At 41.8% G+C, this 25,276-nt stretch overlaps 2 protein-coding genes and 1 long non-coding RNA gene across 4 annotated transcripts; 2 read left to right on the forward strand and 1 right to left on the reverse strand.

The window, feature by feature from the left end:
- Nucleotides 1–332: 332 nt before the first annotated feature.
- Nucleotides 333–8,576, reverse strand: LOC135089885 (uncharacterized). The gene is made up of 9 exons (XM_063986077.1): nucleotides 8,528–8,576; nucleotides 7,885–7,978; nucleotides 7,629–7,773; nucleotides 6,862–7,023; nucleotides 5,680–5,788; nucleotides 3,786–3,971; nucleotides 3,213–3,627; nucleotides 2,536–2,644; nucleotides 333–2,330 (listed from the first exon to the last, which is right to left on the reverse strand). The coding sequence occupies exons 3-7, from the start codon at nucleotides 7,641–7,643 to the stop codon at nucleotides 3,593–3,595; spliced, it is 507 nt and encodes a 168-aa protein (XP_063842147.1). The 5' UTR covers nucleotides 7,644–7,773; nucleotides 7,885–7,978; nucleotides 8,528–8,576; the 3' UTR covers nucleotides 333–2,330; nucleotides 2,536–2,644; nucleotides 3,213–3,592.
- A 320-nt stretch (nucleotides 8,577–8,896) lies between these two features.
- Nucleotides 8,897–11,003, forward strand: LOC135089477 (glutamate receptor-like). The gene is made up of 4 exons (XM_063985058.1): nucleotides 8,897–8,910; nucleotides 9,168–9,350; nucleotides 9,931–10,160; nucleotides 10,756–11,003. Exons 1-4 carry the CDS (start codon nucleotides 8,897–8,899, stop codon nucleotides 11,001–11,003), a joined length of 675 nt encoding a protein of 224 aa, XP_063841128.1.
- A 3,743-nt stretch (nucleotides 11,004–14,746) lies between these two features.
- Nucleotides 14,747–25,069, forward strand: LOC135089886 (uncharacterized). Of its 2 annotated transcripts, XR_010261670.1 has the most exons (7): nucleotides 14,747–15,501; nucleotides 15,703–15,872; nucleotides 16,061–16,324; nucleotides 17,547–17,803; nucleotides 21,535–21,704; nucleotides 22,430–22,522; nucleotides 23,365–25,069. It is a non-coding gene; the product is annotated as an uncharacterized LOC135089886 (long non-coding RNA). The 2 variants fall into 2 exon arrangements; XR_010261669.1 differs by having other exon boundaries at nucleotides 14,747–15,872.
- Nucleotides 25,070–25,276: the final 207 nt, after the last annotated feature.

Consider the following 25,276-nt stretch of genomic DNA (forward strand, 5'->3'; position numbering starts at 1 on the left):
ACAAATGAAGGTCTATTAATCATCCATTAAATAATCCATTTTTATTGCTTTCTCATTCTTCTTCCTCTGTGTATTGTTAAATTGGATGGTTATATCATTGTCCCTTCCTGTGTTTTAGTGTGCCATTACCTGTCCTCTCTTCCAGCTGATATTTAGTTTGTACTAAAATAGACTGGCATAACTTTACAATTTATACACAAATAACAACATAAACCAATAATGCATTGATATTATGCATGATAGGAGTGGACATTTCCACTCTACATCATTAATGAATGCATGATGAGACGCACACTATTACAAAGCTAATGAGTTCAATAAAAAACACTCAATAACAATTTCAATAACTTTATTAAAAATAGCAATCTTTATAAATCATGAAACTAGAAAACTTTAAGAACCTGGGGCTATAACATCAAATGCACAATAATGCAAACACTTTTTACACACACACAGTATAATTCCAAACAGTATAATTCCAAACAGAGAGAGAGAGAGAGAGAGAGAGAGAGAGAGAGAGAGAGAGAGAGTGATGAACTACCTGGGGTCATAAATGTAAAGTACAGGTATCAGTCAGGCAAAGCATAGTGCTTGCCTGTCTCATATGGAATGTAAAAACATGGCTTCATATCATTCCAGACCTGGGATTATGGCCAAAAGTTACCAAGCAGTGCTGAGCAAAATCCAGTAGAGTAATATTCAGTATCATTGAATTACTGACAAAGTAAAGATCATTATGTGCAATGATACTCACTACCTAGGAGCATTTCAGGTTACTACCAAGAATCTGACCATGCTGGCAGGGATGGTTAGGCTACAACACATTACATACTTCTCCATTCAAATCAGTCAGCTGATTAAATGGTGAGTTAAACCATTTTGATCATCTAAATCATATTAAGGCATTGGATGAGACCTGGACAGCTTGGGTCAACACCATACATAGGTACTCCACTACTCTGTGGGAGGCACTTGATTGTGGCAAGAGTCATCACAATACCAAACACCATCCTTGACAAAGCACAGCATGGCCCACTCATCCACAGGAACCCAGCCATCTCTAAGGAGCAAATCAATGCTGCCCAGTGTCACTCCTCATCACTTTTAGGGAATAAGAAGTAGATCCCACCCCAGCACCATCTTTACATAGAATATAATACAGAGGACAAAGAAGGAATACAAACAGGGCACATGGTATGGTATGGAACACCAACCCTCACTTTTGGAAAACCCCAGCCACTCAGTAGGAGACCAGCCAGTCACCATGGTTATCACCTGGGGATTCTTAGGAACAGGTGTTAGGTATAGAATGAGAGATAAAGAAAACTCCCAATACATTTCAAGTCTATACGCAAGTCTCCATAGATAGACAAAAAAGTGTTCATGAATTAAACACAATATTGTAAGTTTTAAATGTTATGTGGTACCTTAGATAGATGGACAGGTCACTTGAGAAGAGAAAATAAGAAATGTCTTAGGAAGAGTATTTTGTCATATGTATGAATATATATGACTGTATGACATAGATGACTGGTGAAGTAGATTTTGTCCCTTATCAGAGTGGTTGTGTAGCTGAAACAAATTAATGATTATCAAAACAGAGACACATTTGAGCTGATTGGTGAATTACAGTTTCAGAGTGGATACAGCATACACTGGGATGATAAAACTACTGCAGTCATAAAGTAGATGAAAAAATACTGTGGGGAGGAATGTAAAGCAGTAACATATGCAACAAAAGAAAGAAAGAAAGAAAGAAAGAAAGAAAGAAAGAAAGAGAGAGAGAGAGAGAGAGAGAGAGAGAGAGAGAGAGAGAGAGAGAGAGAGAGAGAGAGAGAGAGAGAGAGAGAGAGAGAGAGAGAGAGAGAGAGAGAGAGAATGATGTGACATGACATCTTTAAGTACAAATGAGTATATAGTAACCATACACTGATACTTGTCCCCTTATACAGTGATAAGTTTACCCAAACACAATGGACACGGATGGAACTTTTGGAGGCTAAAGTGCTCCAGGTGACTGGTGGACTCCATTTCATTGCGGAGGTCCAGGATTCTCTGCACAGTTGGGCTTTTGGTGTCAGTGGAAGTGGTGGCAGTGTGGCAGCAGTAACAGTTTTGGTCTTCCTATGGGCAAGTTCTGTAGGATTCATATTCTCCCTCCTCATGAGGGACATCAGTGTGAAGGGTCAACAGAGCATCAATTCCCTCCTCAGGCAAAGAATGATGGATGCAATTTTCTGTTTCTTGTTGTTGCTCCACCTTTTCAGAGTGCTTGAGGCGCTCGTCAGCCACCTTTCCACTGGTGGTGGGTGTCTCAGACTCACTGGTTCCTGTTCCACATCAAGAGTGTTAGCAGATGCCACTTGTATTTCATCTACTTAGTACATTACATCATTACATAAATAACTGGTGTTATCTGATATTAAAGTGCTAATGAGCAACATGCCACAGAAATCTGTTTATTTCAAGAAAATTATGAAGATAATAATAATGTTTCGTTGCACTTCATAAGATGGCTCAGTTTTTACTACTCACCAACACTGCTAAAGATAGCAACTGGACTCTTAAGGACGCTGCTTATCTTCTCGAGCTGCTGAAGGTCATGATCTGCTTCCTTTTCCTGCACCAGCTTTGATATCAAATCCTGCAGGAAACAACTGTGTTAATTCACATTTTGAATAAATCTAATAGATGAAATTTCACTTACAACACCTTATGTGTCTCTGGTGACTCATGGAGGACAGATACATCACCTGAGAGTAAATGGTCAGTGAAGAAGTTGACCCTTGATCCTGGCTAATCACATTAAGTACATTAAACACTCCTGTTAACTAATAAATGAGGTGTAGATTTCTCTGGAAGGTTACATTACACTACTTCCCTGGCATTTGAAAACATTTTGCTCTACATGAACTCATATGGAAGCTTTACTGCAACATTAAATCTCAGCTAGATGCCAGATGGTGTAGCCTCCATCACAGAGCAAGGTAATGATATGAAGGCTTAGTACTTTGGTCAACACCTGAATAAGAACCGTTTGAGATGCAGCAGAGATCACTAACCTGCCAGCAATTGAATAAGAAGTGTGTGAGATGCAGCAGAGATCACTAACCTGCCAGCAATTGAATAAGAAGTGTGTGAGATGCAGCAGAAATCACTAATCTGCCATGACATGAATAAGAAGTGTGTGAGATGCAAAAGAGAGCACTAACCTGCAGAGTGGTTTTGCTTCATTTCCTCTCATTCATGATGGAGGCTGGCAAGGTCTAACTCGCGTTCTCGAGCTTGTTGCTTCATCACTCCTCACTGCAACTGGTAGATGGTGATGTAGTCACCTGAAGAAGGATAAAATTCTTCATTAAAAGACCAAGGAAATGGCATACAGTAAACAGTAAACACTTCCTCCACTTCACTTTTACAGATGATTCAAATGAGCAAAAAACATGCACACACCGATGGACTCTGTCTCCTCATGCACTACAGCATGCTCAAGCTGCTACTTCCTGTCACTTAGCTCAGCCACCTCCTTCATGCTGCAAGTTAACCTGCTCTCCAGGACCCTGTGAGCCTCCTGCAGTTGTTGCAGCTTCTGTTAAAGCTCAGTTCCTCCCAATCCTGTTGTTTCTCCTGATAAAACAATAAGTTTGTTTCTCTCAACTTTTCTTAATACAGCCTCAATAAACAAATCCAATAACAATGCTTTTATTTTGTTATTAATTCAAAAAATTGAGCAACAGTGAGGAAAAATTATTTGCTTTATTATTAGAGAATATAAACTTTCTTACCTTTTGGTTCAGTTATGACATCTTCAGACAACTTTTCATGAGCAAGAGATTCTCCCAGCAGTTTGTTATACTTATCCCTCTCACAGTCTAGCTGAACCTGAAGACTGCTGCACTCACTCTCCAACCTGCTAACCTCAGATGTCAGTGTAGCCACTTGACCCAGCAATTTCCCCTTGGTATCTGTACCTGGAGGTGAAAAATTGATGCAACAGAGGGCCAGACAAGAATGACCAATGGAAGTAATTAGACGTAATGTAAGAAGTGGGTATAAGACTAAGGGAAATAGAAGGGCAATGGAGAGAGGGTTAGATGCACCAGAAATGTCTGTGGAGCCAGGAAAAATTTTAACTTGTAACAGAGATAACTAAGAGCAACTGTGAATGAATGTGATGTAGCCTCATCCCATGACTGGGAAAATGCAAAAGCAGCACCTCAGACACCAGGACCATGATGACTGGCAGCTCCCAAAATTAGCTGCTGGCTTTTGTACTCCTAGTCACCACAGGAGGCTCATCCACAGCTAATCCTATCAGCTGATCATCTTGGGTGAAGTAATTGTTTATCAGTCTGGCTGTTGAGTCCTGATGCAGAGATGTGTGTGTGTGTGTGTGTGTGTGTGTGTGTGTGTGTGTGTGTGTGTGTGTGTGTGTGTGTGTGTGTGTGTGTGTGTGTGTGTGCACTTTGGAAAGCCTCCCTCCAAGGAGAATGTCAGTTTGATATACAAATATATATTCATGTGGATGGTAGCTCACATTTAGCTTCTGAGTTCTCACATGAAGACATGCCATCCTTGTCTTTTTCCTCTGAGGGAGTGACTTTATACTCTGTGATAAGTGCATGCAGCTCACTATTCTGTCTTGTGACGTTTTTGATTTCTATCTGTGAAAGACACAAGAAGGCAGTAAGTTAACTTGTTTAACATGCCACATCATTTTATATATATTATGCCAAGTTTAAACAGGAAAGCCTCACCAGAAGCATCAACTAAAGACCAAAGTGATTAACAAATCTTTCACTTTACCACCCTTAATGACAAAAGCTGCTGATGTAGCATCCCATCCATATCCTGCATTTTTACACCTTCATGATTCCATTAGATTACATTAGATTACATTAGAACAGTATGTGACCAATGACGTCTCCATTCTACATTGCCATGACAAGAATACAGGGCTTTACTGAACATAAACCAAGGACGCCTCCATTCTACATTGCCATGACAAGAATACGGGGCTTTACTGAACATAAACCAAGGACGCCTCCATTCTACATTGCCATGACAAGAATACAGGGCTTTACTGAACATAAACCAATGACGCCTCCATTCTACATTGCCATGACAAGAATACAGGGCTTTACTGAACATAAACCAAGGATTCCCTCCTCCTCTCTCTAAGGGTTAGGGTTCTCTCAACAGTTACAGCGTGGTGTGAGAGATGCAGTGCTGTCAAGGCTTTACTATTTACAGGAAGCAACACACCAATAAATAAATGTTACTTTGGAAATGAAACTGAATAATCAAAGGCTTTATATCTCATGAACTTCCCTTCTTTAATAAACTGTCTTCAAGCTGACAGACTCCAGTAGTATTGCATCTTAGGAATATTCTACAGCTGATTTCATAATAACTGCTCTCTAAAACTGACTACATGCCTCCTTCCCTACCTCCTACAGACTCTACTCAACAATTGTTGTTATTCTGTTCATGCTGGTGTGACAGTTAACCAGTATATTAATTCCTTAGTTATGTACACTCTAGAATGGTGGTTCATTTTATCTACCAGTGATTTGAATTCCCAGCTTCTAAGTATTACATTATTATTTGTTGATTGGTACCATTTGTATGCAATCAGAGAAAGATTTCAATATAAAAACATATCCATGTTACTGTTACCTTTCAGAATGTAAACCAAAATGAAAGCTATGTAAATTTCTTGGTTCTTGTGCTTCTTCAAATGCAGTCCCTTGTCTGGTTTCTCTGTCAATTCTAATTTCTTATTGCTCTGTGGAAAAACAAAGTGCAAATGTTTAGGATGAACTGATTCAATAATATTGCTTTCACAATTTCAATATTGTTCACAATTTCTGCAGGAAGTTTACTCCATATATTTACTATACGATTAAAGAAAAAATGTTTGGCCTTGTGGGATTTAAAACGTTTGGGTATAATCTTGAATCCATTATTTCTTGTTAGGTAGAATGAATGAGGAGGAGGAGGAGGAGGAGGAGGAGGAGGAGGAGGAGGAGGAGGAGGAGGAGGAGGAGGAGGAGGAGGAGGAAGGAGGAGGAGGAGGAGGAGGGAGAAACAAAGATAGGAGGGAAGGAAGAAAGGAAGAAAAGGGAATAAGAGAGAGAGAGAGAGAGAGAAAGAGAGAGAGAGAGAGAGAGAGAGAGAGAGAGAGAGAGAGAGAGAGAGAGAGAGAGAGAGAGAGAGAGAGAGAGAGAGAGAGAGAGAGAGAGAGAGAGAGAGAGAGAGAGAGAGAGAGAGAGAGAGAGAGAGAGAGAGAGAGAGAGAGAGAGAGAGAGAGAGAGAGAGAGAGAGAGAGAGAGAGAGAGAGAGAGGAGTTGGTAAGGAAAATTATTACAATGGTCCAAGGTGAAGAACAGGGACTGGAATGAGAAGTGGAAGAAGCATATAGAATTGGAAAATATAGTGAAGGAGGTAAAAGACCATTAAAAGTGAGAATGAGATCCCAAGTTACAGTAAAGGAGATCCTAGTGAGAACTGGGAAGCTGGCTGAAAATTCAGAATACAAGAATATTTGGGTAAAAAAGAGATATGAACTTGGAAGAAAGGGAAAAAGAGAAGGATCTGAGGAATGAAGCCAAGCAAAAAAAACGAGAGAAGTACAGAGACCGAGAAGCAGAAATTTTATTGGAGGGTACTAGATATGAAACTAAGGAAATGGTATATTCAGGAAAGGGAACAAGAAATGAAAGAACCACAACAGCAGACAGACAAATTGCATGTGGTGGGAGAAGTAGTATATTAAGAGTAATATATACAAAACAAACTTCATGTAAACAAATAAAATTTTCAGAAAACTTGTCACACAAAACCTTATTAACAACTCACCTTCTCCTTCTGCGGCATTTCCTTCCTTCTTATCTTTCTCCTTTCCTTCCCCATCTTCCTCCTCCTCCTCCTCTCCTTCCTCTTTCTTTCCACCTTCCTCCTCCTCTTGTGACTCTTAACTCTCTTCCTCCTCGTCCTCCTCTTCCCCTGTGCTTCCCTCCTCTGAAAGAAAAGACTTGTTTAAAAAGCAAGCAAATATAGTAGTAATAGTAAAAAAAAGTCAATGAAATGAAAGTTTATACACATATGAAATTAGTGAAAATTTGACACCAAACATTCTCTATCTGTAACATTACATCAGAATGACGAGAACACAAGATATGAAAAGTGAAAGGGAATGATGTATATAACAAAGAAAAACATTGTATAATGACATATGACAGGAAAATAATCTTGTATACTTGAGTCCCTTAAATACTTGCTTCCTTGTATATTAACTCCCAAAATGCTCATTCCTTGTACTCTCATTTTCAAAACACCTCTTCCTTATATATTGTCACTCAAACACTCCTTTCTTGTACACTTATTCCTAAATCACTCCTGTCTTCCTGTATTCTCATTCTCCAAACACTCGTGCCTCTGCACACCCAGTTCCTCAAAACATTTCTTCATTGTTTACTCATCCCCCAAACACAGCAACTTTCTTGTATACTCAGCTCTCAAAAGATGCATTTTTAAACATCCATAACTCCTTTTATTTTCATTCCCCAAACACTCCCGGCTGTGCACACTCCAGCACGTTAACACAATAACCAAGCAATACACACGACTACTGGCACCATCCAGATCTGGCCCCAGCACCCCTGCCTCCTTGTGTGCCAGCTCCAGCAATGCACGGCCACAGCGGCAGTACGCGTCACCACACTCGGGCGCCTGCTCCCCACACAGCTCCACCAGGGACTCTGTTGCCTCCTGGAGTGGTAAGGAGTGTCAGTTAAACCTGGTGTTTACTTTCACTATGATATGAAACAATTAACAACACAGAAAACAACACAACTAGGTAACATGCAACACATACCACACCTAAGCAACAGACACACCTCGAAGGCAGCCACAGCAGATTTGAAGTCCCCCACCAGGAGGTGTCGCTTGCCCCTAGAGAAACGGTCGAACGCTGCTGCACTTGCCGCACGTCCAAGGGGAGCAAGCAAACAGGCCATCATCAAACAAGTCTTGACTTTAACCATTCGTAATTTACACCATCATATATTGTGGAGTAACTTCATGTTTAGTATATCTTAACATGGAACATTATTAAGAATGTGTACATGCTTGTATTATTTGATAAATTATGTGGTCAGCTACACTTTCCACTCACACTCTCATCCATCACCAAAATTAAACTAACCCCCTATTACTTTCCTCCCACCCTCAGAATTATTAAACTAACCTCCAGTCACATTCTTCTGACACCCTCATCCCTCACTAAAAATTAATACCAACTGGCAAAATTACCAAACTAACCTCTAAATATCATCCTCCCACCATCTAGTCTCTCACTAAAATTAATCTCACCAAGCACGATTATCAAGCTAATATCCAATCACTTTCCTCTGACCCTCAAAATCCTTTCCAGCTGGTAGAATTATTAATCTATACTCCAGTCACTTCCACCCTCTCATCCCTCATTAAAATTAATCCCAGCCTTCAAAATTATTGAACTAACCTCCAGTCAAAGAAATATCACTGGTTTTGTGGGGGATATTGTCACTGCACTAAGGGATGCACACAATTTCTCGTAAGTTTTCACATTTTGCGTTCAACTGTACCGGTCTAAGTGGAGGAGTGAAAAAGTGACATCTAATGAATAGTTGCCACAAAACTTATTCTCATTACTTTTTGTTCCTTGTCATTTTTCTTTCAGGCTTTTTTCATCATCACAGCAGCTTGAAATTTTGAAAATACATGCTATTTGAGGAGGTAGCTGTACATGTGAAAAAAAAGAAGGGAAACAAACATCCATACTTGTGACTGATATGAAAAATAAACTATACATATAAATGTATATTTCACTTTTCTTTCTAGCAATTAAAAAATGTACATACGACAGTATTTCTTTCTTTTCCTCAATAAATACGACAACAGTATTTTTCCTTCCCTTCAGTACACCGAGCCTTTCCCTTAGTACATATCACAGTACTTTTCCTTTTTGCTCAGTGCATATGAGAATAATTTTCCTTTTCCTCCATGCATATGACACTACTTGCCCTTTTCCTTTTCTTTCCCTAAATAGAGAAGACAAGACAGAAATTTTCTTTCCCTCAATACACAACACTATTTTTTCTCCCACTCTCTCTCTTGTACAGAGTCAGTTTCAATGTACTGGAAGGTTATGCCTACGGGAAACTGAAGGACAGCTCAAGCAACGAGTGGACGGGCACGGTAGGAGCTCTGCAGTCAGGGGAAGCTGACCTCACTGTCTCTGAATTGTCCATCACTGAGGAGAGGTTGAAAGTTGTTACCTACACCCAGCCTATCTATATCATCAGGTGAGAGATACAGGTGATGATCAAATAATATTTTAAAGATGTTGAACAAAGTGCTCCCTTAACAGATTAATTGGATCAGCAAAATGTTCAGAATATGAAATGTCAAATAATTAGATTGATCTATCTATATGCCAGGCTGGCAGTCCTATACAGGGTGCCCCAGACACTACACTATACACTCACATACAACATTGACACTGTTAATCCAAATTCTAATCTATTTATCTATATACCAGGCCAACAATCCTCCCCAAGACACCGCAGACAAATCACCACACATTCACACTCTTAACTTCATTATTATTAACGATTTAGCTGTCTATACATCAGGCTGGCAATCACACACAAAATGGCCCAAACAAGGCACCACACACACATTCACACTCTTAATATCATCTGTCAGGCCCTAGTGGAAAGGGACAATCTTGTGGCCCACCATACTACACCTCAGGAGGTCAGACACAGCATTCAGTTAACAAAAAATCACATTAACACCCACTCCCCACAGAACATAGTAACACAAAATCAGATTAACACTCACCCCAACGTCACATTCACAAGACAAGTTCTCATCCCACAGCCGTAAACTGTTTGCGGCCACCCACGAGGACCTTGCCAAGAAGATGCTTGCCTACACAACCCCAACGGACACAGCTCTGTACCGGCGCATCCCGGCTAACACGACAGGACTCGCCAGCATCCTCTTCTTCATCGAGCGACTCCAGAGGTGCTACATACCCACGGGGGAGAAGCCTGTTAGCATGGGAGTTGCTGCTGGCTGGTACATGTTGTCAGCTCTCCTACAACAAGGTGAGGACCTGTTGAGGTGTAAGACTGGTCAGTTCAAGTGTTGGAGCATTTAGTGTTTGGTAAGATGGCTGGTACATGTTGCCAGCCCTCCTACAGCAGGGTGAGGACCTGTTGGGGTATGAGACTAAGTTGAATGCAAGGGTAGTGGTGTTTAATGTTTGATAAGATGGGAATACAGAAAGACAGTTATTAAAGGATAGATTTAAAACTGGGAAACTTTACATGATACCTGGTGTATTTTCATAATTGAGCTGATATTAACTTGAATTAGTTCTGGCATGAGCAATATAAGCAAGTGGTGTTAATATGACTGATATGGATATCAAGTAATGTATTTAATTTTATCAGTAGTTCTCTTCATATGATGATATCAACAGTTTTCTTAGTAAGATATGAGATATAAATCTTTTAGAAATGATGAGAAAACTCTTAAATTGCATTTTCATCTCTGAAACATTTTAAAATGGTCTTTTCTACATTTTTTAATTTAAAAAGATGTGTTACTTTCAAAGATTTTAAATTGCCTTTGTATCATCCTCCATGTCTTAAAATTGCCTTTTCATGGCATCTTTCCCTCCTCCTCTTCCTCCTGCAGGCTCCAACACCTACCCAATCAGCAGTGCAGCACGGGTAATCTACTGGGTTGGCTACAGTGTGTCCCTCATTGTGTACACATCATACTCTGCCACACTGGTCTCACATTTTGCTGTGGAGCAGCCTGCACCTCTGCCATTCAGCAACCTGCGGGACCTGTCTAGGCAGTCAGGCTGGGATGCTGGATGCAACAACAATGACCTCTTCCAAGTGACAGCCTCGGTGGGTCCTTGGCTTCTTGCTGTGTGAACTGATATACCATCCAGTGGCTGAGAGTTGAGGAGAGAGAGCGAGAGAGAGAGAGAGAGAGAGAGAGAGAGAGAGAGAGAGAGAGAGAGAGAGAGAGAGAGAGAGAGAGAGAGAGAGAGAGAGAGAAAGAGAGAAAGAGAGAAAGAGAGAGGAGAGAGAGAGAGAGAGAGAGAGAGAGAGAGAGAGAGAGAGAGAGAGAGAGAGAGAGAGAGAATTTTGTTCAGTGCCAGATTTAGGAGTCCACAAAAAGACCAGCTGCCCAGGAGCCTCCACAATCTGGGGTCTCCACAATCTGAGGAGTCTCCCACATAAATATTCTGTAAGTGAAAGAAACTTAAATTAATCAAACACTAGTTTTCTATGAACTAAATATTTTTTTTATTACTATCAAAATAACCACTTGTTTCATTTACACTAAATAAATATGTTCCTTTCACTATAATATATTATATGTATTAAAAACTGCATGGAATACAGATACAAAAATATTAATATAAATATTTCAGGTAGATGGCCTCCACACTCAGGCTGCTCACAGGCCTCCACAGACACAAATCCAGCCCTTGATTTGTAAATTAATTATTTTATTTAATTATTTATTTTTCCTTTGTAAGAGGAGCACTGCCTTAGGGAGGGAGAGAGAGAAAGAGAATAAAAAAAAAAAAAAAAAACAGATGCCATTTCTTTAAGAAATGGCATCTGTAATAATAATCTGTTATATGCCATAATAAATTATGGCATATAACATTTTATGTTATATGCCATTTGATAACAGTTTTCTATAGATCTAAGTGTAACTCAGTAAGTTTGTAACACAATCTCCCTCTCCTAAATCCAAATTGCTTTATTATCACTGGGAGAGGCTGGGATGGACTGGGAGAGGCTGGAATGCACTGAGAGAGGCTGGGATGGACTGGGAGAGGCTGGGATGGACTGGGAGAGGCTGGAATGCACTGAGAGAGGCTGGGATGGACTGGGAGAAGCTAGGATGCACTGGGAGAGGCTGGGATGGACTGGGAGAGGCTGGGATGGACTGGGAGAGGCTGGAATGCACTGAGAGAGGCTGGGATGGACTGAAATGCACTGGGAGAGGCTGGGATGGACTGGGAGAGTCTAGGATGCACTGGGAGAGGCTGGGATGGACTGGGAGAGGCTGGAATGCACTGAGAGAGGCTGGGATGGACTGGGAGAGGCTGGGATGGACTGGGAGAGGCTGGAATGCACTGAGAGAGGCTGGGATGGACTGGGAGAGGCTAGGATGCACTGGGAGAGGCTGGGATGAAAAGGCTGGGGCTGGGGCTGAGGCTGGGGGAAAAGGTCAAGAATGTTGGGTGTATCTCCAAGACAGTCAGGAATACGAGTAGGGTGTTGCACCAATTGCTCTAGGTCATGGAGGATAGCAAAGTTGTAGGCTAGTTCACCAGTGAAGGGAGAGGAAAGCCAAAGCTGGTGGTGAACATTGAAGTCTCCAAGAATGGAGATCTCTGCAAAAGGGAAGAGGGTCAGAATGTGCTCCACTTTGGAAGTTAAGTAGTTAAAGAATTTCTTATAATCAGAGGAGTTAGGTGAGAGGTATACAGCACAGATAAATTTAGTATGAGAGTGACTCTGTAGTCGTAGCCAGATGGTGGAAAACTCAGAAGATTCAAGAGCGTGGGCACGAGAGCAGGTTAAATCATTGCGCACATAAACGCAGCATCCAGCTTTGGACTGAAAATGAGGATAGAGAAAGTAAGAGGGAACAGAAAAGGAGCTACTGTCAGTTGCCTCAGACACCTGAGTTTCAGTGAGGAAAAGAAGATGAGGTTTAGAAGAGGAGAGGTGGTGTTCTACAGATTGAAAATTAGATCTTTGACTGCGAATGTTGCAGAAGTTAATGAAGAAAAAGTTGAGGGGGGGTGTCAAGACACTTAGGGTCTTTGACAGAAAGGCAGTCTGACCTGGGGACATTTATGGTCCCCTCCCCAGATGGGGACTACGAGGCTGGTGTAGGAGTCCCCACGATGATTTTAAAATTTTTGAGTGAAGGGTGTGTGTGTTATTAGGTGCTTGTAGTTTTGTGTGGAGGAAGAGAGTTGTCTTTAGAGGGCAGGCTATGACTGCCCCCTTGTGTTGTGAGACACAAAGGGAAACGTTCAGCGAGGTCACAGCTGGGTTTAATGATAAGTTCACAGCACCCCCTGAACAGTGCTTTAGACCTCACTGGTAGTAATTATTCATTTAGGCAGATGTCTACTGCCTCCTCATATATATATATATATATATATATATATATATATATATATATATATATATATATATATATATATATATATATATATATATATATATATACCCAGCCAACATTGGATAATGGGAGGCATGTGGGTGTTTTGTGGGCTACTTTATGGGTCCCATGTGGGCTACCCACATTACTGTAAAACACAGGTTGTTCTTGGAGATTTAAACTTTTTGCATTTATAAATATTCATTCACATGACAGTAAAGATTCATTTTACTAACATGCCAGTTTCTCTTAAACCAAGCAATTTACGTGTAATCTTATCTTACAAATGGCTTGAGGCATTCTCTAACCCTCTTGGAAAGTTGACAGATATAAGTAATACTGCTAATTTTCATTGAAATATTAAAAGAAAATTAAATAAATAAATAAATAAATAAAATAAATAAATAAATAAATAAATAAAAATCTTTTGGTTCAGTGATGTTCCTCATTTTTTGTCCAAGGTTCTAACCATACCTAAACTAACTTAACAACACCAAAACTAACCTAACCATACCTGCTGTAACCTAACCATACCTAAACTAACTTGACCACACCAAAACTAACCTAACCATACCTGCTGTAATCTAACCATACCTAAACTAACTTAACCACATCCAAACCTAACTACACCCAAACTAACCTAACTGTACTTGCTGTAACCTAACCATACCCAAAACTAACCTAACTACACCCAACCATATCAAACCTAACCTAACCATACCTAAACTCAAGGCAAGGTATGGCGTGTCTAGCCAGTGGTAGCCATAATTATTTCCTATTTTCATCAATAAGAAAAGGCATTGAATTCAATTTAAAAAAAACCTTTCAATTATTGTTAAAGGTTTGTAGAAAAGAATATATCAAGAGCTAGTGTTATTTCATAAGATAGGTAATGAAATACTGGCACATTAATAAAAGTGATATCAAGCCTCAATATACTGACATACGGTAATAACAGTGTAGTACCATCACAATCACCAGCACCACCACCTTACCATTTATATCACTAGACAACCACCTCTACACCGTACGTAATGTACTTTCCACATATAATGCATACCTTTGGGCAAATTGGTGTCAGCGGAGCATTGAATGAATGCCTCTTGGCACTTGCTGGGAGACTGGATGCCTTGGTAATCTGCAGGGATCACCACTTTTTAACACAGGCTAACTTCTTACTTTACACGTTATGGAAGGCATCAAGTATGGCTTCAAGCATTTTAAAGTATTCACAACATTGTCGAGTGCAATTTAAGATACCTTACTTCTGAACTGGTGTGAACCGCCAACGTACTGTTTACAGCACCCGCTGGGTTAAAACGTATGTTCACTTTTTAAATCTCTGAATTAAAGTATATTGCATTTTCAAGTTCAAAAATTAAAAATATTATTGCATAAAAATAATGCACTTTTCTTTCTCTTTCCACAAGTTACCTCCAGCAGATTATTAAAGGTAGGTGGAAATTTTATTTAGAGCATGATGAACCCAGCCGTTAGCAGGAAGGCGGCACAACAACGTCAGCGGCGCACCTACAGAGTGAGAAGAGATATTTTCGCTGAGTACGACGATGCTGAGTTACTGAAAAGATTCAGATTGGACCGTGCTGGTATTGTTGCAGTGACTGATATAGTGAGAGACAAGCTGCAAAGTAAAACTGAAAGAAATAGAGCCTTGACCCCTGAGATGGTGGCCATCATATTACGATATTTAGCCACAGGAAAAATGCAACAGTGCAGTTGTGATGATTTTGGAACAACGCAGCCCACTATCAGCCGTGCAATATCACAGACAATTGATGCACTGGCTGACCCAGAAGTAATCTGCCAGTTCGTGGCTTTCCCTCACACCCAGCGTGAAGTGCAGCAAAAACAGGCAGAGTTCATGCAAGTAACTCAGTTTCCCGGTGTTGTGGGAGTGATTGATGGTACTCATATAAGAATTGTGTCTCCTCATGTCGATGAACATGTATATGTGAACAGGAAACGCTATCACAGCATAAATGTGCAAGTAGTATTTGATGCTCACTATAAGATTCTTGACATTGTGGCAAGGTGGCCTGGCTCAGTCAACGATGCAAGAATACTAGATAAGTCAGCACTCAAACTGATGTTTGAGGAACAACATGTACCTGCAGGATGCTACCTTCCCGGGGACAGTGGCTATCCCTGTAAGCAGTGGCTCCTCACTCCTTACCTTCGCCCTCAAACTGTTGCACAAGCTAATTATAACAGGTGGGTTTATTTGTAAATAGTGTTCTGTTAGGTTTAGATATGCTTTGAACGAATCTAGTAGCTTTCTCCCCAGGGCCGCCCTCCCGCGTGTGCCCGCAGCCCCTACAAGAACCGGTCCCTGCCCCCCTTTGGGCACGCTCTCCTCCCAAGGCTAAGTCCCCGGGGCGTGGCCGCCCAAACTAACCCCCCTCCTCCCAACAGTTCCAGTACCTTACGATGCAGCCGAGGGGACTGACGCCACCACCACCACTGCCACCACCGCCACAACAAGGGTTATTCAAATGGGGAACATGCTTCAGGTGTTGCCCCAAGATGCCTCAGCCCCGCAGCCCCACTTCCCCATGATAGTGCAGGCAGGGAATGTCATACAGGTGAGAGAGAGAGAGAGAGAGAGAGAGAGAGAGAGAGAGAGAGAGAGAGAGAGAGAGAGAGAGAGAGAGAGAAAGTTTTTTACATACAGAAAGGAGAGACAGAGATAGAAAATCAATCTTACTACTACTACTACTACTACTACTACTACTACTACTACTACTACTTCTGAGCACCTCCTTCCTCTCAGGTTGTTCCAGCTGACAACACGCAGGTATTAGGGGCAGAAGTCGTTGGAGTTGGTCGGGTCATGCAAGTGGTCGGAGTCCCAGGCTTTCCCCCGACCCCAGCCCCAGACCCCTGCCCCAGCCACCCCTCTCCCTGTGACCCCTGCCCAGTCATCCCTCACCCCCTCCTGCCCCCCTGCGGTGCTGCCAGCGGGGGTGATGGGAGGTGGAGGTGGGCCACACACACCTGGGTTAGCTGTGGCTTGGCTTATCTCCCTCCTCAGCAGGTGAGAGAGAGAGAGAGTGTATATACATCTGTTGTTATTGTATTTATTTGTCTATATTTTCCTTACAGAGTGATTGATTGATTAAATGATATATATTGGTGTTAATATATACAGACAGACTGGTATATAGACATTCTGATATGTGATCGGCCAGTCCATGGAGCACAAGGTCTTTGTGGACTAATGAATATTTTACACTAAGGTTTAAGACCAGTGTTTTATTCAGCTATCATGAAAAAAAAAAGAAAAAGACAGTACATAATTATTTAGTAAGTAATTCATAACTTTAACCCAATCAAATTATAGATACATGCAAAAAAGAATTATATCAATAACAAAAGTAAATAATAATAATAATAATAATAATAACTATTACAAATTACAAACAATTACATATGTTTATAATAGTAGAGCTGATTACAATTTGAAAACTAATAAATACAATGAATAATTACTTGTTAAGTGTTGTTTTATCAGTAATTTAAAGGAATGTAATGGTTTGTTTTTAACTGTGTCCGAGAGCCGGGTCCAGTGCTTGGTTCCTCGTGAGACGACACTCTGTTGGGCACGGGAGGTTCAGCAGAAGGGTGTCCTCAAGTTACCTGTCTGTCTTAACTGAATATCATGAGCCCGTGTCTCTTGTGTTTGTATTAAGAGCTTTGTATACAAACGCCAAGGTCTGGAATACAGTAATGTCTCCAGTTTCTAGGAGTTTAAGATCCACTGCTATGTTCGGACTTGTTACTGTTTGTCTTATTCCAAATTAGCTTTTTTGGGGCAAGAAATAATTTATGAGTGTAGGTTGCACTAGGAGAAAGAGAGAGAGAGAGAGAGAGAGAGAGAGAGAGAGAGAGAGAGAGAGAGAGAGAGAGAGAGAGAGAGAGAGAGAGAGAGAGAGAGAGAGAGAGAGAGAGAGAGAGAGAGAGAGAGAATGTTTGATATTATTATTATTATTATTATTATTATTATTATTATTATTATTATTATTATTATTATTATTATTATTATTATTATTACTGCTACATATTTCTCTCTCTCTCTCTCTCTCTCTCTCTCTCTCTCTCTCTCTCTCTCTCTCTCTCTCTCTCTCTCTCTCTCTCTCTCTCTCTCTCTCTCTCTCTCTCTCTCTCTCTCTCTCTCTCTCTCTTACAATAATAGTTTTACCCTTCTCTCTCATCCTCTCTCCCACTTCCACTCACTCACTCTCTCCCTCCTTTTGCAGCAAATCCCGAGGATCAACGAGGACATGGTGGACCCAGAGATTGCAGCAGCAGCGAGAGAGAGAGAGAGAAGCAAGAGAGGAGGGAGAGGAAGGAGAGGAGGAGGAGAGAGAGGGAGGCCAGGAGGGAGGCACGTCAGAGAGAGAGGGAGAGGAAGAGGTTGATTCTGTTACAACAACAACTGCAACAACAACAACAGTTAGTCAGTGAGGAGGGGGAGGGGCCGTCCTCTGATGCTGAGGATGAGGTATTGTTCAGGGTAAGTAGTAGTAGTAATGCATCATTTTTAAACTTTCCGAGATAATCTTATTTCAACAGGTAGAGATGAAAAAGTCCTCTAACTGACAAAAAAAAACATTATCTATTTATTTTGTTATGTAGGCCAGCCAGCCGTGGGGGGGGACAAAACTTCAATAAAAGAGACTCTCTGAGGTGTGGCTCCCCAAAATAGAATTGCAAATGGTAGCCAGAATTTACATGAATACTGGAGGGTGCTGTCAGGCCAAACCAGCTCCCCATCTGTGCCTATGCAGTGTCTGGCCAGCCACTAGTGTGTTTTGGGGGCTCAGACCAGCAGATTCCCACTGTTTATTCACTGTTTGTGTTGATGCAGTGTCTGGCCAGCCACTTGTGTGTTTTGGGGGCTCAGACCAGCAGATTCCCAGTGTTTATTCACTGTTTGTGTTGATGCAGTGTCTGGCCAGCCACTTGTGTGTTTTGGGGGCTCAGACCAGCAGATTCCCAGTGTTTATTCACTGTTTGTGTTGATTTAGTGTTTGGCCAGCCACTTGTGTGTTTTGGGGGCTCAGACCAGCAGATTCCCACTGTTTATTCACTGTTTGTGTTGATCTAGTGTTTGGCCAGCCACTTGTGTGTATGTAGGGGACTCAGACCAGCAGATTCCCACTGTTTATCCACTGTTTGTGTTGATGCAGTGTTTGGCCAGCCACTTGTGTGTTTTGGGGGCTCAGACCAGCAGATTCCTACTATTTATCCACTGTTTGTGTTGATCTAGTGTTTGGCCAGCCACTTGTGTCTATGTAGGGGATTCAGACCAGCAGATTCCCACTGTTTATCCACTGTTTGTGTTGATCTAGTGTTTGGCCAGCCAGTTGTGTGTTTTGGGTGCTCAGACCAGCAGATTCCCACTGTTTATTCACTGTTTGTGTTGATCTAGTGTTTGGCCAGCCACTTGTGTGTTTTGGGGGCTCAGACCAGCAGATTCTCACTGTTTATTCACTGTTTGTGTTGATCTAGTGTTTGGCCAGCCACTTGTGTGTATGTAGGGGACTCAGACCAGCAGATTCCCACTGTTTATCCATTGTTTGTGTTGATGCAGTGTTTAGCCAGCCACTTGTGTGTATGTAGGGGACTCAGACCAGCAGATTCCCACTGTTTATCCACTGTTTGTGTTGATGCAGTGTTTGGCCAGCCACTTGTGTGTATGTAGGGGACTCAGACCAGCAGATTCCCACTGTTTATTCACTGTTCGTGTTGATGCAGTATTTGGCCAGCCACTTGTGTGTATGTAGCGGACTCAGACCAGCAGATTCCCACTGTTTATCCACTGTTTGTGTTGATGCAGTGTTTGGCCAGCCACTTGTGTGTTTTGGGGGCTCAGACCAGCAGATTCCTACTATTTATCCACTGTTTGTGTTGATCTAGTGTTTGGCCAGCCACTTGTGTTTATGTAGGGGATTCAGACCAACAGATTCCCACTGTTTATCCACTGTTTGTGTTGATCTAGTGTTTGGCCAGCCAGTTGTGTGTTTTGGGGGCTCAGACCAGCAGATTCCCACTGTTTATTCACTGTTTGTGTTGATCTAGTGTTTGGCCAGCCACTTGTGTGTTTTGGGGGCTCAGACCAGCAGATTCTCACTGTTTATTCACTGTTTGTGTTGATCTAGTGTTTGGCCAGCCACTTGTGTGTATGTAGGGGACTCAGACCAGCAGATTCCCACTGTTTATCCATTGTTTGTGTTGATGCAGTGTTTAGCCAGCCACTTGTGTGTATGTAGGGGACTCAGACCAGCAGATTCCCACTGTTTATCCACTGTTTGTGTTGATGCAGTGTTTGGCCAGCCACTTGTGTGTATGTAGGGGGACTCAGACCAGCAGATTCCCACTGTTTATTCACTGTTTGTGTTGATGCAGTATTTGGCCAGCCACTTGTGTGTATGTAGCGGACTCAGACCAGCAGATTCCCACTGTTTATCCACTGTTTGTGTTGATGCAGTGTTTGGCCAGCCACTTGTGTGTTTTGGGGGCTCAGACCAGCAGATTCCTACTATTTATCCACTGTTTGTGTTGATCTAGTGTTTGGCCAGCCACTTGTGTTTATGTAGGGGACTCAGACCAGCAGATTCCCACTGTTTATCCACTGTTTGTGTTGATCTAGTGTTTGGCCAGCCATTTGTGTGTTTTGGGGGCTCAGACCAGCAGATTCCCACTGTTTATTCACTGTTTGTGTTGATCTAGTGTTTGGCCAGCCACTAGTGTGTTTTGGGGGCTCAGACCAGCAGATTCTCACTGTTTATTCACTGTTTGTGTTGATCTAGTGTTTGGCCAGCCACTTGTGTGTATGTAGGGGACTCAGACCAGCAGATTCCCACTGTTTATTCACTGTTTGTGTTGATGCAGTATTTGGCCAGCCACTTGTGTGTATGTAGCGGACTCAGACCAGCAGATTCCCACTGTTTATCCACTGTTTGTGTTGATGCAGTGTTTGGCCAGCCACTTGTGTGTTTTGGGGGCTCAGACCAGCAGATTCCTACTATTTATCCACTGTTTGTGTTGATCTAGTGTTTGGCCAGCCACTTGTGTTTATGTAGGGGGACTCAGACCAGCAGATTCCCACTGTTTATCCACTGTTTGTGTTGATCTAGTGTTTGGCCAGCCACTTGTGTGTATGTAGGGGACTCAGACCAGCAGATTCCCACTGTTTATTCACTGTTTGTGTTGATCTAGTGTTTGGCCAGCCACTTGTGTGTATGTAGGGGACTCAGACCAGCAGATTCCCACTGTTTATCCATTGTTTGTGTTGATGCAGTGTTTGGCCAGCCACTTGTGTGTATGTAGGGGACTCAGACCAGCAGATTCCCACTGTTTATCCACTGTTTGTGTTGATGCAGTGTTTGGCCAGCCACTTGTGTGTATGTAGGGGACTCAGACCAGCAGATTCCCACTGTTTATTCACTGTTTGTGTTGATGCAGTGTTTGGCCAGCCACTTGTGTGTATGTAGGGGACTCAGACCAGCAGATTCCCACTGTTTATCCACTGTTTGTGTTGATGCAGTGTTTGGCCAACCACTTGTGTGTTTTGGGGGCTCTGACCAGCAGATTCCTACTATTTATCCACTGTTTGTGTTGATCTAGTGTTTGGCCAGCCACTTGTGTTTATGTAGGGGACTCAGACCAGCAGATTCCCACTGTTTATCCACTGTTTGAGTTGATCTAGTGTTTGGCCAGCCACTTGTGTGTTTTGGGGGCTCAGACCAGCAGATTCCCACTGTTTATTCACTGTTTGTGTTGATCTAGTGTTTGGCCAGCCACTAGTGTGTTTTTGGGGGCTCAGACCAGCAGATTCTCACTGTTTATTCACTGTTTGTGTTGATGCAGTGTTTGGCCAGCCACTTGTGTGTATGTAGGGGACTCAGACCAGCAGATTCCCACTGTTTATCCATTGTTTGTGTTGATGCAGTGTTTGGCCAGCCACTTGTGTGTATGTAGGGGACTGAGACAAGTTTATTTAATGTTCAGTGACCCATTTGCAGGCACAGGGGTGTTGAGGAGCTGGGTGTGCAGGAGACAGACAATTACAAAGGTTTACAGTTCAAATGCTACATGTATCTTCAAAATACAGATAATAAGTAGATAAATATTGAAATTAATATAAAATACCATTCTTTGTTTAACACTTAACCAAACTTAACCAACATACACACACACGCTAACTCAGACAGTTCCCTAACTACCTTACCAATCCCGCAGGAGGCCATGTCGGAGGTGCCGGTGGTGGGGTCGCCAGTTCCGGAGTACGAGGTGGAGGAGGAAAAGGAAGAGGAGGACGAGGAGGAGGCACGGATAAGGAAGAAGAAAAGATTATTACCTGTAGCCCTCCCTCCAGCTGATAAGGGGATATTAAGGAGCCCTTCCTACAGGTGTGTCCTGTCTACCTGTGTGTCTCTTTCTATCTCTCCTTTTCATTTTTCCAGTTTCCCATTATTTTCTCCACCCTCTCACTGTCTTTTCTCAGCCTCTCACAACCTGTCACACCCTCTCCCAGCTATTCACAGCCACTCACAGCCTCTCTCTCTCACTCTATCTCATTCCCAGTGTATCCAGACCATTCCAGACTTACCCCAAACTGTCCCCAAGACTTCCAGTCCATCCCAACTTCTCACAGCCTCTTCCAGCCTTTCACAGTCTCTCTCTCTCTCTCTCTCTCTCTCTCTCTCTCTCTCTCTCTCTCTCTCTCTCTCTCTCTCTCTCTCTCTCTCTCTCTCTCTCTCTCTCTCTCTATCTCTCTCTCTCTCTCTCTCTCTCTCTCTCTCTCTCTCTCTCTCTCTCTCTCTCTCTCTCTCTCTCTCTCTCTCTCTCTCTCTCTCTCTCTCTCTCTCTCTCTCTCTCTCTCTCTCTCTCTCTCTCTCTCTCTCTCTCATTACCAATGTATCCAGACAATCCCAGACTCACCCCAAACCATCTCCAAGACTCCCCTTCTCTCTTCCTCTCCTCTCCCTCTCTCTCCCTCCCCTCTCTCACTCTCCTAATTCTCCCCAGGAGAGGCCCCAGTGGTGAGCAGATGGTGATGCTGGAGATGATACTGGCATATTGAGTATTATAATTAGCCATAAACACTTGCTTGCTTACTTTCATGTCTACACAGGTTCGTTCGATGCAAGGAGTTGGCACAGGAGGCGTCCGAGGCTGTGTAGAGCGGCCGTCTGAACCTGGTGCCACAGCTTACTATGTTCAACAGGTGCGTGCGTGTGTGTGTGTGTGTGTGTGTGTGTGTGTGTGTGTGTGTGTGTGTGTGTGTGTGTGTGTGTTTTGTGTGGTCATTTCACTATCTATCTATCTGTTTAGTTTGTCTCCATCTGTCTGTCTTTCTGTCATTGGTCTGTCTGTCTGTCTGTGTATTGCAATGATTTTTCAGTTATGTATTTTATTTTTTATTCTTGTGTACTTGTGTCTGTCTGTATGTATGTATGTATCAGTCAGTGAGTCAGTCAGTCAGTCACTCAGTTAGTCAGTTAGTCAGTCATTCAGTCAGTCAGTTAGTCAGTCATTCAGTCAGTTAGTGAGTTAGTCAGTTAGTCAGTCTGTCAGTCACTCACACAGTGTTAATCCTCCTCTTCCTCCTCCTCCTCCTCCTCCTCCTCCTCCTCCTCCTCCTCCTCCTCCTCCTCCTCCTCCTCCTCCTCCTCCTCCTCCTCCTCCTCCTCCTCCTCCTCCTCCTCCTCCTCCTCCTCCTCCTCCTCCTCCTCCTCCTCCTCCTCCTCCTCCTGTTCCCCACCACCCCTGCCGAGAGGTGAGTGTATGTACGTGTGTGTGTGTGTGTGTGTGTGTGTGTGTGTGTAGTAATAATAGTAATGCTATGTACATATATAAATACTGTTAATATTATTGATAAAAAATATTGATGATGATGATGATGATGATTCAGTGGTGATTATGAAAATGTGCATTACAATAGTGTGTGTGTGTGTGTGTGTGTGTGTGTGTGTGTGTGTGTGTGTGTGTGTGTGTGTGTGTGAGGAATAATTGAATAATTGAATAATTGATGCTCTCTCCTTTGCTATTCATTATATACATGGACAGATGCCTGAAGGAAGTGTGTGTAAGGGAGGATAAAGAGATCATGCTGGCCTATGCAGACGATGTCGCTGTCGTGACAGGAAGCCAACAAGATCTTCAAGAGGCCATGACAAGATGGAATGATGTTTTAAATAGGGAAGGAATGAGAATGAACAAACAAAAAACTTATTTACTAGTGGACAAGCAACAAGTGATGGTGTGGCTCTGAGCCACTGTAGTAGGGATGTTATGGTTTAAGTGTAGGAAGTTGCAAATGCTCACCTAATAATTGCACCTTAGTAGAAAAACACAAACAGGAAGTTTATGCAAGTTTTTATCCTTATATAAAATGTTGTATTGCATCAAACCTCCATACATTACTGTCTCTATCCAGTATGAGACCGGTGTTCAGGAAGCACAAGCATGTGCTGAATAACAAGAAGCCGGCATTGGTGAAGGTGACAACATTTCATCTATTTATACATACTTTTTATTATTAAAGCTTATCTTATAATTATTTCTGAAGAGATTGACTAATTTTTGTAGTATTTATGACTTAGAACTATGATAAAGCTATGAATTGATATAATTCCTGATTTGTTTTATCTTTTCATTATCCTTCCTTTGTTAATTGAGCATTTTATATTACTTAGCTTAAAAATGCAAGAACGGTTCAGAAGTATCCAACCTTGGGCTAAGGGCCAAAATTATGGTATCATTCAAAATGTCCTTCAAAGAAAGCCCTCTGTAATCCAACACACTTAGCCCATTAATCCTTCCATTTCTCATCAATTTGTTCAACATTCATATTTTTCCCTTATAGGGTTGAACAATTTTCATGGGTTCAGAGCAAAAGGCTTCCTCATTCCTCCCAAGGTATTCTCGGATGGTAAGCAGGTTTGACTCTGGAGCAAACCTGACCAAGGGCTACTGCCCAAGGCTACAGAGGTTCCTCTCCCTGAGGCTGAATGCACCATGTGAGATGGTTCTGTTATGTGGATGAATGTCATGGTGGATAGCAGTGCCACCACATTCCTACAATCATCCATCACTCCACTGCTCAAACGCTTCTGCAACCAATGATAGGTATGCTGCCACATTCTGCATGGTCTCCTTGGCTCTCAGATAAGGATACTGTCAACAGGTTTGGGATTGCCAAAAAATCATAAGGAGCTATGTCTGAAAAGTCCAGAGAGAGAGAGAGAGAGAAAGAATGAGCAAGAGAAAGAGTAGGATGAAGCAAAGGAAGAGTCAAGAGGGAGGAAGAGAGAGTAGGACAAGAAAAAACAGAACAAATAAATCCCCTACACGTCTTGTCTCCATTCACACAAGCCATGAAAAGCTTGTCCATCCCTGAGTGCTCAGAAGCAGTGTTCCACTGATGATGTGGAAACTTGAGACACCCAATCATTTAATGGGCTTTAGTAGGTTTTGTCACCAGTCTTCTGTGTGTCACTGACTACATTTTGAAATTTTTATCTGTTCTATTTAATTTTGTGTGTATGTACACAATGTTTATGGTCAATAAACTATTTATAAAACTATTTATCTGTGTGAGTAAGATAAAAGCAGTTATTGTTATTATTATTATTATTATTATTATTATTATTATTATTATTATTATTACACATTTTCCTCCTTGTATTTAAATATTATTATTATTATTATTATTATTATTATTATTATTATCATGAATTGTTCTTGTTTATAAATAAAATACTGTAACTGATTATTATTTTTTTTATCATTCATTTAGACTCTCTCTCTCTCTCTCTCTCTCTCTCTCTCTCTCTCTCTCTCTCTCTCTCTCTCTCTCTCTCTCTCTCTCTCTCTCTCATAAAATGACTGGTGAGGAACTCTAATAATTAAAGTGCTAAAAAATCCATTAAACTACGAGAAATAAGACAAATAATTAATGACACACCTAATAACACAA

The sequence above is a fragment of the Scylla paramamosain genome, chromosome 33, assembly GCF_035594125.1.
Source record: "Scylla paramamosain isolate STU-SP2022 chromosome 33, ASM3559412v1, whole genome shotgun sequence".
Lineage (NCBI taxonomy): Eukaryota > Metazoa > Arthropoda > Malacostraca > Decapoda > Portunidae > Scylla > Scylla paramamosain.